This window comes from Mastomys coucha, unplaced genomic scaffold, assembly GCF_008632895.1.
Source record: "Mastomys coucha isolate ucsf_1 unplaced genomic scaffold, UCSF_Mcou_1 pScaffold20, whole genome shotgun sequence".
Taxonomy (NCBI): Eukaryota; Metazoa; Chordata; class Mammalia; order Rodentia; family Muridae; genus Mastomys; species Mastomys coucha.
In genome coordinates this window covers 82,385,108-82,400,107 of record NW_022196903.1, presented here as the reverse complement: position 1 = coordinate 82,400,107, position 15,000 = coordinate 82,385,108, and the positions used below count along the sequence as shown (strand labels likewise).

At 51.2% G+C, this 15,000-nt stretch overlaps 1 protein-coding gene across 4 annotated transcripts in view; it reads right to left on the bottom strand.

The window, feature by feature from the left end:
* Mgll (monoglyceride lipase) overlaps window positions 1–15,000 on the bottom strand; it is a 108,894-nt gene that overhangs the window by 10,982 nt on the left and 82,912 nt on the right. For 2 of the 4 annotated variants that reach the window (XM_031382508.1, XM_031382507.1), the window contains exons 4-7: window positions 12,293–12,429; window positions 11,444–11,554; window positions 5,914–5,997; window positions 1,198–1,287 (exon numbers count right to left, since the gene is read on the bottom strand). In XM_031382508.1, coding sequence (XP_031238368.1) covers window positions 1,198–1,287; window positions 5,914–5,997; window positions 11,444–11,554; window positions 12,293–12,429 — 422 coding nt within the window. The remainder of the gene's footprint in view (window positions 1–1,197; window positions 1,288–5,913; window positions 5,998–11,443; window positions 11,555–12,292; window positions 12,430–15,000) is intronic. The other 2 variants (XM_031382510.1, XM_031382509.1) reach the window with 1 other exon arrangement.

Sequence of the window (15,000 nt, the reverse complement as noted above, 5' to 3'; positions counted from 1 at the left end):
AGTCTGACTGCCAGGAGAGCAGGCTAGGCCACTGGGTTGTCAGAGTCCCACGGGGGGCCGGGGGGAGGTTGGGGCGAGCGGGCGAACAGGGTCTTTGGGAGCTTCCAAGGCAAGAAAAGGAAACTGAGTCACAAGAGTAGCAAAGCAATTTGCTTCATTGTCAGGGTAATTCTGGTTATCTTCCACATGTCCAGGCTTGCTCCTTCAAGCCCTCAGGGGTTTCAGGCTCACCCACCAGCAGTGGGAACTCCCAGCAGATTCTCAGACTAGCCAAGCATTGGAGACCTTAGGCTGGGTTTTCTCACTGTAGGGATTGTTTGAGTATCTATAAACAAGGGTCTTATTTTCTAGTCACCACAATCCTGGCACCTGCCTTCCCTTTTCTCAGCCCAGAGTCCAGGTGGGGCTAGCTAGCCCTGCCCACTTCCTGGATAGATCTTCTGGGCTTTTCACACCTGACAATCACAGTCAGCCTGGGATGTCTAAGGAGGTGGCACTGCCTTTGTACCACCCCTTGAGCTGGGTAATGCAGCTCCTGGCTTCTCTGCCTGTACTTCTCTGCCTGTACAGCCAAGCAGAAATACTGGCCAGGGAGAGACAAAGGGCAGGATCTTACAGAGATTTTGGTTCCTGATCCAACTGTGCCTGCAGCCTTTAGTTCCTGTCACTAATAAATGCCTTCTTGTGCTTAAATCTCTTAATTTATTTTTTATTCTTATGTGTACATCCTGTGTGGGTGTGTGGGTGTGGAGGCCAGAAGAGGGTGTCAGATCTTTTAGAGTTGGAATTATAGGTAGTTGTGAGCCACCAGTGTGGAGTCCTGGGAACCTAACTGGGATCTTCTACAAGAACAAGAAGCTCTCGTGGTTCCTGGGCTGTCCTTTGGAACTTTAAATCTCTTTGACTTGGGTTTCTGTCACTTGCAACCAAGAGAGACTTGACTAACCACACACCCAGCACGTCCTCCATCAAGCTCTTGGTTGTCTGGAGTGGAGCTCAGACTCCTGACCTTCCCCTAACCCCTAAGGCAGGGACAAAACTTCCCCCATCCCTGTATCCACATCACCCGGCCACTAGAGAAAAGGCAGAGCAGAGTGGAGGAAGAGAGAGCTAAGGTCAGATCCCCCTGGGCCCTGCCTTCACCTGCTTACTGTCCCCAAACGCCCCCCCCCCCCCCCCCCACGTCCACGCACTCACCTCCGACTTGTTCCGAGAGAGCACGCTGGAGTCAATCCGTCCCAAGCTCAAGTTTGGCAGGACAAAATTGAGCAGTTTGGCAGCAAGGACCTGGGCAGAGAGGCAAAGTGAGAGACATGAGTGCGAGCCGTCCATGCTGCAGGGCTAGAGCACCAGCCAGTGCCCAAGCTCAGCACAGGCAGAGGCCTCAATACCCAGGACTCGGGGATGCTGCTCGGTGCAGGGCCCGGCTGCGAAGATACAACCACACACCAGATGTAATTGTGAATTCCTTTTGAGAGCCACTGATGAGGCCACGACATCCCTTCCTCAAGGCACCAAGATAGCATAGCAGAGTCAGAATCATTGGATCAGCCACCAGAGCACAAGGAAACAGGGTAGCTTGGGTCAGAGAGAATCACTTGCATGTTGAGTTGTGCCACACAGGTAAGCAACCGTCACCTGCCTGAATAGGAAGTCCTGTGCTAAGAGGGAAGCAGCCCGTGTCTGATTCCTAGCTCTGTGAGCAAGGAACATAGGCTGGGACCTCAATACAGAGCTCTGTTGGCTCAGCTGCCAATGGGGGCCCTGTCATCCCCTCCAAACAGATCACAGGGAAGGTTTTCCACATGGTGTGGGAAAGCCTGGTATACTGTACATGTACTGAATGAGAATCTGACTTGGGTCTCAGCCCAGCCCCCAGTGTGGATCTCATCTATCCCCAGGAAGGCAGATTCCCAATCTCGCACCTCTGCCTTCTGAGAGGCTGTTTCATTTCACGTCTGCAGTGAGTGCAGACACTTGGGGTGAAAGAAGCTATTTCAAAAGCGAGCTGTGAAATGCTGGGATTAGAACCACGGGAGCTGGCGAGGGGTGAGTTCTTAGGAAGTATGGAGGGCACTTGGCACAAACAAGGGTCTCTTGATGGTGGATAAATTGCTTATGGCACAGGGTCCTCAGTGCTGGCTGGCCCTGCCTCTTGATGTTTACTAGATCCTGTGAGTAGGGCTTAACTCTCATCTAGCACTTGGAAACATTTTTATTGGGACACTGGGATACTGGACAATGGCTTGGCCTCCCTGTGATCAGTAGGGCTGGGTGCAGACACATCTGTCCTTTTTGTCATGTGTCCCTCCCTTCCTATGCTGATCTCTCTCCATGTTAGTGCCTGAGAGCTCTTGTTCTCCCTTCTGGCCACGGGCAGCCACTGCCATTCTCCAGATGATGCCGTAGCCAGGCCTCCCCCAGGATCCTGTAGCCAACTCGCCTCTTCTGTTCTCGCAGCCACCAAGGACCAGGCAGAGCAAGGCCTGCTTTGCCCCTAAAGGACATTGTGTTGGAATGTACTCTGAGTATCGTATTATTGTCTCTGTGTGCTACAGAGGCGACTGTGTGTGATAGGGTGGTAATTCTGTGTGCTAGGGAGGTGACAGTGTTGCTAGGGAGTAGACTGTGTGCTCATGGTGGGGTAGGGAGCTGACTGTGTGTGGTAGGGAGGAGACTGTGTCAGAGGGCACAGTCAACAACTACCTCTGAGAACATCTTAGCCTGTTGCACTCTGGGTGCACCTTGGCATCCAGGCAAACAAAGCTCACTGGTGTTGGCTGCTGCTGCTGCTACTGTGTCAGAGTGCCGGAGCCCTGGCCTCCAACACTGGACAGTTCATCCAAAAGGGTTCCATCTCATCATCCTGGGTGGGGTGCCAAGAGCTTGCACTCTGTAAAGCCACCCCAGTTGGATGAGTTATCTGTGTGTGTGTGTGTGTGTGTGTGTGTGTGTGTGTGTATGTGTGTGTGTGTGTGTGCAAGAGCTGGGTTTTATGCAGCAGTTCAGCACACACGCAGAGAGGGAAAGGCTTGGGAATCTGGGCATGCTGACAAACACTTGGAAGAAGTTTTCTGTAAAAACCAGGAAGTTGGGGGTTTCTTGGGAGCCTGAGTTCTGGAGTTGGGAGCTTGTGTTTTCAAAAGTTACAAAATCTAAGGATGAAGTGAAAGCAGCCAGCTAAGTGCAAGGGAGCTGTGGGCTGCAGCTCTGTGGCCATCACTGGACTCAAACTATAGCAATGGGGTTGTCCAGGGCCATAGCATCCTTCAACACGGTGAGGAGATCTCCACACTATCATGCCATGGGAGATCTTTACCCTAACATGAAGTGCCATGGAACTGATGTCCAGACACTCCACTGATCTCTACAGTTTCTGCCCCAGCTCCCTGAACCCATGTGAGGGCTCACGGTTGGCCCACTCTATCCCTGATCATCTCAGAGGCTCCAGCGAGATTCCAGGCAACAGGACAGGCATGTTTATGTCACTGTCCCAGGCATTGTCCCCTTCTGCCAGATCCAGCCAACTTTCTGCCCACCCTCAATGCCATAGCCACAGGCTAGGGAACAGCTGGCTACCCACTGCAAAACCCTTCCTGTGGAATGGATCGATCAACTGATGGATAGTTTGGTCATCCACTGGGTCGCCATAGGGAGCACTTGTGGATGCTGTGGTTGCCTGTTTATGGTATAGGTTAGTGCTTTTAGCTGCATCCATGGGGAGCCACTGAGATAGGATCGGCGAGGGGGGACAGCAATGCCCCAGGGACTGCCTTAGCACTGGCCCTGTGACTGACGAAGTCTGCAGAGTGACTTTCCCACTTCAACAGGCCCACCACCAGATCTCTCTCTTGCCCTGTGTCTCCTGATTCCACGTGGCCCTGGCACAGAGGTGCAGTCCAATTCAGGATTGCTTATTGCACAGAGGCACGCCAACCCACTGCTGGCCCATGCCAAGCCAAAGCACTGACACCCGAGGTGCTGAGGCCTCTGCTCCTTGTAGGCTCTTGAGGAGACACTGGGGTTCAGGATGAAAACAAGGACTGGGATGTCTGGAGCCAGTTCCAGTTCCACCGAGGGCTGTGGAGGAGGGACTGTGGTGCCAGGACATCTGCCTGCAGGGGAGAAGTGCTGTGAAGACAGCTCTGTCCTCTTGCTAGCCAGCAGTCTTCGACCTCCATGAAGGGGGAACTCTTGGGAAGCTAAAGGAAGCTTTCAAGCAAAGCGGTGGGTTGAGGGAAAGGTCACTGCTCCCTGAGATGCATTGCTTTACAAAGCAAGCTGTTTCTTCACTGAGATGAACAACAGACTGTGGCTCAACCTCCCTTCCTAATATAGAGGCTATGTCCTGGCGGCCACTTTCTATCTCCAGCAGCCTAAAGCTCAATGGGAGATGTGGTGGGAACACACCGGGCCTTAATCCTAATGGGGGAGGTGATGTCATAGTGGCCGTGTTCAAACACAGTCACTCGTGCCCCCCATCCCCCCTGCCCCGAGTTACTGCGCTATCCCACAGAAAGGGGGTGGCAGTGTACTGCTAAACATCAGCTCCTAACAATGAACGTCCAGTGCTGGCTGTGTAGATGAAGATGCTGGTGTCCTAGCAACAGGACTGGGCTGCCCACTCACAGACATGGAGGAGGGCCATTGCCTGCAGGGATGCAGCCTTTAGTCAGGGTCTGCCCCACAGGATGCCATCCAGAAAAAAAAAAAAGTAGTGTCTTGGTACATTGGTGGCTGTTGGGGATCTGGGGACAAGCCAACCCTGGAAGGAGCCTGGGGACGCTCAGGGCAGGTGCCCCATTCCTCAACAAGCATGGAAGGAAAACTATAAAAGAAGGGTTCATGTGACGTGACAGTGCCAGCTGTCAGTTTGACGGAGTCTAGAATTACCTATGAGATGGGCCCCTGGGGTGTCTGATAGGGATTGTCTTGGTTGTTATAATTGAGGAGGGGAAGACCCGCCTACTGGGTGGGTGGGCCCATTCCCTTTCTGGGATCCTGGACTGAATAAAGTAGAGAAAGTGGAACCAGCTCCCTCAAGCTCCTGCTGTTGTGTCTTCTCCACCACAGTGGACTATGACCCGGAACCGAGCACTAAAAAACCCCCTTTTCCCTCAAGTTGCTTTTGTCAGGATATGTTATCACAGCAACAGGGAAAGAAAAACGAGATGGGTGATGTCCGAGCACCTGGCGGTCCACTGTCCACAGATACCCAGGCCACTGCAAGAGCTCTGACCTCCCTGGCCTGAGTCACAGACATGGATGAGGACCATTGCCCCACCTGAAAAGCTCCTCACTGACTCACAGGGCGCAGGGAGAGGAGGAGTCTTATTCCAGACCCAGCCGCTGGACGGGCTCAGATGCTTGCCTGCTATGGTCACCAGCTTCCCAAACCTGCATAGTAACTTCTAAGTAACATTTCTAACAGGACCCACTCAGAGGGAAGATCAACTTTAGATAACAACAACCTCATGGCTTAAAGAGATATAAGTACTTTAGTAGCTACTTCCACCAACAGATCAAGGCAGGTAGAAGGCTGTACCCAAGACACAGGGCACCAAGGATCTGCCAAGAGGCTCTTCGCCACGGTTCTTTTAAGGACGGATGATTACACGAGGCAGGGATAGCCATGTGTGGAGGGAGAAAGGCCTCTGCACTGGAAGGGCACTGATTGGATAAAGGGCAGGAGCTGAGCAGCAGACAAGGGCCAGATGATAAGGAGGCATAGAGAAGTCACCGCAGCAGATCCCACACCCAGAGGAGCCAGGGGTCAGGGTCGCCACACAGTTCCTAGAAGCGGCTGTGATCACATCCCTAAGCCTTGGGCCACCCTAGCAGGGCACACCGCCTACAGTGTGTCAGCACGCACCCCTAATTCTCCCAGGAGACAGAGGGTGAGGGCGTGCTCACCCACAGGTAGAAAGCATATGGGATCCAAGTCACTGACACTTCGGTCGCCTTCTCAAGAGGGGTCTTCCTGATGGTCAAGCTGTCCTGCAGAGTGTGGAGATGGGCGTGGGCACAGCTCAGGAAGAGGGTGACTACGTTACGAGCTTTTCCAACAGGCAAGTCAGACCCAACTTGGTCACAATGGTGTTAACTCTGGGTCTGAATCCTTGCAAAAGTCTCTTTATAACAACTTTTATTAGTGTATATCTGCATGTGTCATTGTACAAACGTGTTGGGTTCTACAGCTATTTGTTTCAAGTTTACAGTGTATTTTGCCTACATTTATCCCATTCTTCGCTCCTGCTCCCCACTCCCTTTTCTTGTTCAGCCTATTCTTTTCTCAAAAGTGCCCTTTCTACTTTCACACTGTGTGTCTCTGCATATACATGTGTGCATGGGTGTGCATGCATGCCTGAGTATATGTGTGCATGCATATGTGCATATATGTGTGCACATGTGCCATGTGTGTTTATGTTTGCATATGTACCTGTGTTTATATATATATATATACATACATATATGTGTGTGTGTACATATGTGCATATATGAGTACGTCTATGTGTGTATAATGTGAATCTCTCTCTCACTCTCTCCCTGTGTGTGTGTGTGTACATATGTGCATATGTGAGCATGTCTATGTGTGTATAATGTGAATCTCTCACTCTCTCCCTGTGTGTGTGTATGTGTGTGTACGTATGTGCATATGTGAGTATGTCTATGTGTGTATAATGTGAATCTCTCATTCTCTCCCTGTGTGTATGTGTATGTGTGTGTACGTATGTGCATGAGTATGTCTATGTGTGTATAATGTGAATCTCTCTCTCACTCTCTCCCTGTGTGTGTGTGTATGTGTGTGTACGTATGTGCATATGAGTATGTCTATGTGTGTATAATGTGAATCTCTCTCTCACTCTCTCCCTGTGTGTGTGTGTATGTGTGTGTATGTATGTGCATATGTGAGTATGTCTATGTGTGTATAATGTGAGTCTCTCTCTCACTCTCTCGCCGTGTGTGTGTGTGTGTGTGTGTGTGTGTGTGTGTGTGTGTGTGTGTGATGCAGACCTCACATATGAGAGGAAGTGTGACATCTGTCTTCCTGGGTTTACTTCACTTCACATAATGATTTCCAGTTCTACCCATTTTCCTGTAAGTGACATAATTTTGTTCTTTGAGGCTGCGTAAGAAAGACTCCCTTGTGTGAACTTGATCTAGTCATCTGCTGATGGCACCTTGGCTGGTTCTGGATCCTGGCCCCTGGGACTCCTACGGTAGTGAACCTGGGTGTGCAGACGTCTCTGCGCTGAGCTGCCTTAGATTCCTCTGGGTAAGTTCCCAGAAGTGGTAATGTCTGCATCACACGGTAGCCTGTTTCTTCTTTTATTTTTATTTTTTCAAATGGGGACAATAAACCCTCCCTCAAAGATTCCTGGTGTGTTTCCCAAGACTGCCTGCCCTTGCAGAACTTGTCTCTTGGTCCTTGCTGGTTAACTGAGTGAGAAGCAAACAGCACCCCTAGTGGAGAAGTGTGTGGCTTACAACTTTTCTGGTTTTTTATTTGTTTTTTGAGACAGGAACTCACATGGTAGCCCAGGCTACCTTTGAACTTACCACCTGCCCTCCACTTTTGGAGAACTGGGATGGCAAGTGTGCACTCTCATGACCGGATCTGTGGCTGAAGCTTTGCGATCCGTGATGTAGCCCTGTAAACATAAGTACTTCTCCCCGGACTATGGCTGCTCTTCTCATGAGCAAGGCCTGGAGGAGGCGTGTGTGTGTGTGTGTGTGTGTGTGTGTGTGTGTGTCCTGAGTCCCTGTCACACTCTGGGGACAGTTCTGAATCAACTGCAGAGCCCATCACTGTAAATAATAGAGACGTGCATAAATGCCTGTATTGATCTGAAAGGTCTTAATAGCTCCTCCAATCATTTTTAAGCTTTGGCCAGAAGAACTTGCTGTAAGAGGTAATTATTGTCCCTTCATTCTAACATGGCTCCCGAAAGCTGTCCTGCATTCAGAGGCCACAGGATGGCCACATCTGTGACCTGGAAAGTCTCTCTAGGGTAACTTTAGATTGTTCTGGGCAGGAATGCATCCTGCCCAGTTATGCAATAGAATCTCTTGTGCCTTTCCAGTGGTTCAAAGCATGCTCTGATGACTCTGAGCTTGCTTTTCAAGTTCAGATTCTGGAAATCTGAACCCTAACTCTCAGAAAACAGGTGCCTGTTGGGTTGAAAGAGTCACACCTATAGCTTATGGTAGCTGACCCACTGGCCCGTTCAGGACACTCTCATCTGCAGCACACCACTCCGTATCCCTTCCAGCCCACTAGAGTCCACTGACATTGGGGTGCTCAGATGGGAAGTAGGCTCTGGTCACAGGAAGCTGACCTCTGGCGAGCATCAGGGTGAAAGGGGCTCAGCGGCTCAGTAATCAAACTGACCTTGAGGAAAAACAATGTCCTCATTTCCTGGCCTTCTAATTGGGAGTCATTTCCTGTCCTTGCATGGGAGAAAACAGTGCTCCCTGTGAGACAGGTCTCCTGGAGCTAGCCCTTTCCATACTTTGGCTAGAGGCCACAAAGAGCTGGGAATGGGGCACCCGGAAGCCCTGCTCAGCACCCCGGGGACCTCCCAGGGAGACGGTTCCCACTGAAGACAATCCTGGCAGCCCCGGCCTAGCCTGGCCCAGAAGTTTCGCCTTCCTTAAGGTTCCTAGAGAAAGAAGGGATCCTAGAAGACACGAGAGACTGTTCAAGAGGGGCAGCCTGGGCTGGTGAGCAGCTAAGGCTTGTTTTCTGCAATTTTGGTCTCTAAATTTCTGCTGTTGCCGTTTTTTTTCCCCCTGTGAAACCACTTCCTCAGCAGAGAGTGCCGGGCACTGCTGTCTTTGTCCTCGGTCTCTTCCCTGGGCTAAATATATCCCAGCTTGTCTGAACAGAGCCTCCGTGTAAAAAGCAGATGGTGCTGAGCTTTTTGGTGACTGAGCATCCTCCCATCCCAGGGGTGAAGTGGTCACCTTCACACACCCGCACGCACATAAAGACCGAAGTACGACCTGGGGACCAGCTGAGGCTTGGGTACTGGCTGGAGGATGGTGTCTGAGCACACCAGGATTTCTCTTCCTGGGTTGGCTTCCACTGTGTGGGTCCCACATTCATGCGCCCACCACTAATAGCTCAGGGATCCATGTGGCTCTGGGACCAGTCACAGGACATCATGGGGTGGGGTTCTCCTCCACTCCACCCTTTCCCCACTTCAGAGTTCTCCTCCCGTGAATGTCGCCTCTACTTCATTTCCCAGACAGAGCACAGGAAGCAAAAGGCAGCCAGCAGCCCGTCCACCTGTGAGGCTTACAGGAGCAGGCAACTGGAAATGAGCTCCACGTTTGCTCTTTCGGGAGTTCTAAGCCAGGGTCTATGTACTCCATGGGAGACGCTGTTTAAGAGTCTGATGGGGAAAGACCACCAAGGTGTTCAACAAAAACCACAAAATAAAACCAAACCCCTCAAAGAACAAGCAGATTAACCAAAGGGACATGTAATATTATCCCCTAATACATGTGGAACAAGTCCCCATCTGCAGAAAGAACAAATGGTGCTTGTGCATGCTAACTGTACCCTGTAAGCCATCTCTGACAGCATGGCTGCTGACTGGCTCCCCCAGGCAGGTGTTTCTTCATGCCCTTTTCTACCTTTTGACATTTGAACTCTATGCATTATTCTCCAATATTTAAAATTACACAAAATAGAAAGAAAAATAAAGATGTGGCGATCCTCTCTCGGGGAGCCCGTCTGAACGGCCATACGTGCAGAGCAGCCACATGTCCCGGGCAGGTGAACCAAGGGGTCACACTTTGTGCCGGTCAAAGACAACACAGGCTGAAGCCCGGAGGCAGCAACAGACGTGGGGTGGGGCTGGTCCTCACCAGACCAAGGGAAATCTAATTTGTCTTGGTTAATCAGACGAGACCTGTGTCCCCCTAGAGACCTCTGCTCCTGATTTGACAAGGTGATCTATTAGTACCAGGCTTGAAAGGTCACTGGCCCAGAAGTGTGGCTACTGCTGGTCCTAGAGGGAGCCCGGTGGGATCCTAGGAGGAAACCTCGCCAGCCCGCCTCTGGGCCCAGCTGCTATGGTGCACTTTATCTAAAAGGCTCTGTGAGTTTTCTCTATGGGGAAGGCATCCATTTTCTTCTCTGTGAGGGGCAGCCCCACTGGGGCTCACTCTCACCACTCTAGGGCTAGTCTTGGCCAAATTTCCATCTTTTTAAACCTCAGTGTCCCCAACCCTAGCACACCAGTCTTGCCTGGGACTGTGTAGGTGAACACAGCTCCCACTTGGCAGCTCCTGACACAGTTGTGGACTCCTTGATGCACTGGCCACAGGTCTCCAGAATGAAGCCATTAGAGCATGGGCGAGCCGTCCCCTCTAATGTCTGTCTCACTTGCTCGATTTGTAAAAGAGCCTTGAACCAACTTATCGGTGCCTCACAGAATCACAGTTACCAGGGCACTGGAGGAGACGGCCACATCCTTTGCACCTTTCCATGATGCCAATGTACTCAGTGTCTTATGTGCTCCCTGGGGACCACAGACAAATATCAGGTTCCACTGAGTGGGTACCGAGAGACAGGGGCCTAAGAGGCCACACTGGTATTTAAATTAACCTCCCCCGACACCCGTCCTCATTTGGTGGTGAGAGTATAGGCTGCCTGGTACACCTAGACCCAGGACACACCACCTAACCCGCACTCCCAAGCGTCCTGAGAGCTCTCTTAGGCCACAGTAGCCTCTGACAGAGCTGGGATACTCCTTGTGGGACACAGGATTGGGGCTGCATTCCCTCTGGGGTTCTCCTGCCTCCTAAGGACAAACGTGCCCCGAGGACATGCCCATAGTCCCTCAGGATTATTGGCTTTGTCTTCTTTCTTGGGGTGAAGGCAGATACAGTTCTGGGTGCCTCATTGCCTCGGTCACCTTGTCAAAGGGAGTCAAAGCTCTGGCAACTAGAGCAGACGCTGATCACACAGCACATCATTACCCATAATGCAAGACGATGCCTCTGTCAGTCGAGGCTGGAAGAGCTCAGGGGTGGAATGGAGAGCTGCTGGGAAGAGGATCCTCGGCTGCAGCTCCTGTGCGAGTTCACTTTCTACTGAGGCTGGCAAGCATTCTTTGATGGCAGCTCACACGTGGGACTTGTCGGCAAGCGTGACTTTGCCAGGTAGAGAATGCCTGTAACCTTTCCTTCCCCTGACTCTGGCCAGTTCAACATGCACAAACAGGAAAGCCCTTTTCCTCTGTGTTTTGGGTCAAAGAAACACCTGAGTCCACAATTTAGAGCCCGGATGACTGCCTGACGTCAAACCTTTACACAAGAGTGTCTGAAGTTCAGGAACGGCAATGAATCCTTTGACACAGGCTCCGGCTGTGAAGGAATGTATCCTGTTCCGAAAGCTTCGTGGTCCATACAGACCACAGCACCCTCTTACCTTCAAAGTTGATGCAGACTCCGGATTGGCAAGGACCAGAGGTGAAATCAGGACCATGCCAGAAAAGTAGGTTGGTCTCTCTGCAGCCACTAGGATGGAGATGGCACCGCCCTGTGAGGTAAAATAAACAGACTAGGACCAGCCTCTAACCAGCATGACCCAACCCCTTGCCTGTTCCATGCTGGTCAAGGGCCCAAGACAGGGCCTGGAACAGACTCCATCCACTGATAGATCACATCTTCTCTCCTTCCTTTTTTTCCTTCTCTCTTCCCCTCCTTTCCCTCTCACTTCTCTTTCTTTCTCTCTACTCTCTCACTCCCTTATCCCTCTCCTTTCTTCTCTCTCCTTCTCTCTTCCCCCTTCCCTTCTTTTAAATTCTTTTGAGATTCACGGTAGAGTCAGGCAGTGTGGAGGTGCCCTGCAGAGTATCTTGGATCTAAGCAGTTCTCAGACCTCTGCTAGCTTTCCTGCAAGAAGGAATGGTCTGGGGACTGCCAGGGGTGGGGGTCATCTGAGATTAAACTTGGTTGGTTCTTGGCACTCAGAGATCTCAAAGGGAAAGGAACTCAAAACTGCTTTTAGGATGGTTCATGGGATCCTGCCACTCACGGCCATCCCTCCAGCCCTGAGCTTAAGGACCTAGTTCAGCTCCTATGTGCTGGGAACTCCATAGACGTGCGTGCGTGCGTGCGTGCGTGCGTGTGTGTGTGTGTGTGTGTGTGTGTGTGTGTGTGTGAAAAGGATGTTCTACCCAGGCAGAGGGCAGAGGGTGGAGGGTGGAGGGCCAGGAAGTCAGGTGGCCTCCTGGGGACCATGCTTGCTTTGAACTTTTCTCTGTGGCCTGCTTACCATGGAGTGGCCCAGGAGGAAGATGGGGACATCCGGGTAGTCCTTCTGGATGGTGTCCACATGCTGTAGCACATCTCTGACAAAAACTTGGAAGTCCGATACCACCATCCTCTCTCCCTCGCTCTGCCCATGGCCAACTGGAAATGGAAAAAGAGTTTTTAGCATCAACCCTGAGCTGCATGTGCATCCCATTTAACCCTGTCCAACCACTACTCCTGAACGGCGGACTCTTCAAGCACAGAGAGCTCAAGCAACTTGCCTCATGGTGCACAGCTAGGAGCACCAGCCAACACCCTTCCTTGGAGATACTTTTCCAAGGGAGAAGGAAGGGGGCGAGAGGCACACAGAGTAAGCCTTAAGGAGTTTCTGCTATCTTCCCGGGGCCCCCAGCTCCTTGCCCCTTCGAGTGTACCTCCCTCCCTGGTGGTCTTCGACCAGGTGTGTTCTGCCTCCTCTCTGCAGCATTAGGAGGAGATCATACACCAACTCAAACAAGATGGTCAAGGGTGCTTGATAAGATTTCAACAAAGCAGCAATAGAAACCCAGGTCCCCACCCTGTCCCCCTTGGGTTTGTCAACCAGCCACCTATCTGTGCCACCGCTCGTCTCCCCTTCTTCCTCTGCTTAGGGTCTCTCCACCTTTTCCCTTTGTGAAGGGCATCAGTTGCTATAGAAACAGCTGCTGGCCTCTGTGAGGAAAGTTTGGAAACTGCAAGATGGACCAGCTTCCAGAGAAGGCGCCAGCAAGAGAGGCCAGGGCTGCACCAGGCTGCCAGGAGCTGGCCGTGCTGCTCAGAAAGCCCGGGCCACCGCTCCGGAGGGGCTTTGCAATCATAGGGCAGGACTGCTCAGCACAACGGGGAGGGGCTATTAACTTAGAACCAACTGGCTGTCTGGACTCAAACCCAGAGACCCTGCTGTGGGTCACATTTGTGACACATTTGTCAGTGCTGCGTCAGCTCTCCCAAACACTGGCTTTTCTGTCAGTGTTCCTGGACAGCAGTTTTAACACCTTCAGAGTCTTATGCTTGTGTAGGGATCCCCACTTTTAAAAACCTATTATATTTGTGGTCAGTGTGTGTCATGGAAATGGCACCACACCAGCCACTTCTATCCAGCTCGGTGGCACTGAGGATGCTCACAGCATTCCGAGTTCACATCTCCCACCAGGCCATTGCCCAACTGATTGGATGTCGACACCCAGAGGGACAATCATGTTGTGAGTACAGGGAGCTGAGCTCAGTACCTACGAGCTGAGGAGAAAGGCCCCAGGAGGGCCTGCATCTTCACCTTCAACATCTAGTGACATGGAAAAGGGAATGCTTGTCATTTTTTATAAGATATTTTTAAATTATTTTTATTATTTGATTATTATATATGTCAAATATGTAGTTTATTTGACTTTTATATATTGTGTATTTATCTGTATATGTGTGGTGGGGAGGGATGCCCTTGCATGCACGTGCCCTTGGAGTTTAAAAGAGGGCATCAGACACCCAGGGGTTGCAGTTACAGGCCGTCCAAAATGGGTGCTGGGAACTAAACCTAGATTCTCTGCAGGGGAGCAGTGCTCCCAATCATTGAGCAGCAGTGCTCCCAATCATTGAGCAGCAGTGCTCCCAATCACTGAGCAGCAGTGCCATCAATCACTGAGACGCCTCTCTGGCTCCCTTCTTAATTTGAGGCAGTCTCACTAAATTGCTGGCCTTGAATCCACTCTGTACCCCGAGTTGTCCTCGGCCTCCTGATCTTCCTGCCTTGACCTCCCCTAAGCTGCTGGAAATAGAGGCATACACCTCCAAGCCCAGTCGTTTCTGTGCTTGCCTTAGATAACGCACTTCATTCATTCACACATTTTGTTTTGTTTTTTTTGAGACAGGGTTTCTCTGGAGTCCCGGCTGACCTGGATCTTGCTCTGTAGACCAGGTTGGCCTCGAACTCGAGATCCACCTGCCTCTGCCTCTGCCTCTGAAGTGCTAGGAGGACAAGTGCAAGGTGTGCACTGCTGCCCGGTTTACACATGCATGTGTTAAGGCAAACAGTTGCCCTTCAAGAGATCAGTCTCTTGCTTCACAAATTAAGGTGACAGAGTTGTGCACATGGAGTGGTGCTTCTCCCAGCTCCACCATCCTTTTCCCATCCTCCCATCTTTCCCCAAATGTTAGCACCTTTGCCTCTTTGCAACCTTATGCAGATGTGAGCTTTGCCCTACACAGGGCAGGCAGTACATAAGGAACCACCTGCATCTCCTGAAGAAAGTCAGCCTTGAGATCAAGCCCTCACCTAAACTTTTCCTCTACTTTTTTTGTCAGAAAATTTTCAAGTGTGTAAAAACTTTGCAAGAATATTCCCATAAATATCCACATTCCTACAATCTTCACCCAAAAGCTGTTGCCATTTTACTTCCTGTCTGTACCCATGCTATGGTTAACACTAACGTCAATCTGGCAGGATTTACCATCACTTTCGAGATGGGCTTCCAGTGTGGCGGGGGTGGGGGGGTTGTCTTGGTTACATTACTTGAGTCAGGAAGACCCATCTTAACTGTGGGTGAGGTCCTGTAGGCATGGGATCCTGGACTGTATAAAATGGAGAAAGCAAGCCAAGCAGCAGATGAGTACATCCATTGCTCTCAGCTCCTGGCTGCAGATGTGGCGTGGCTGCAGATGTGGCGTGGCTGCAGATGTGGCGTGGCTGCAGATGTGGCG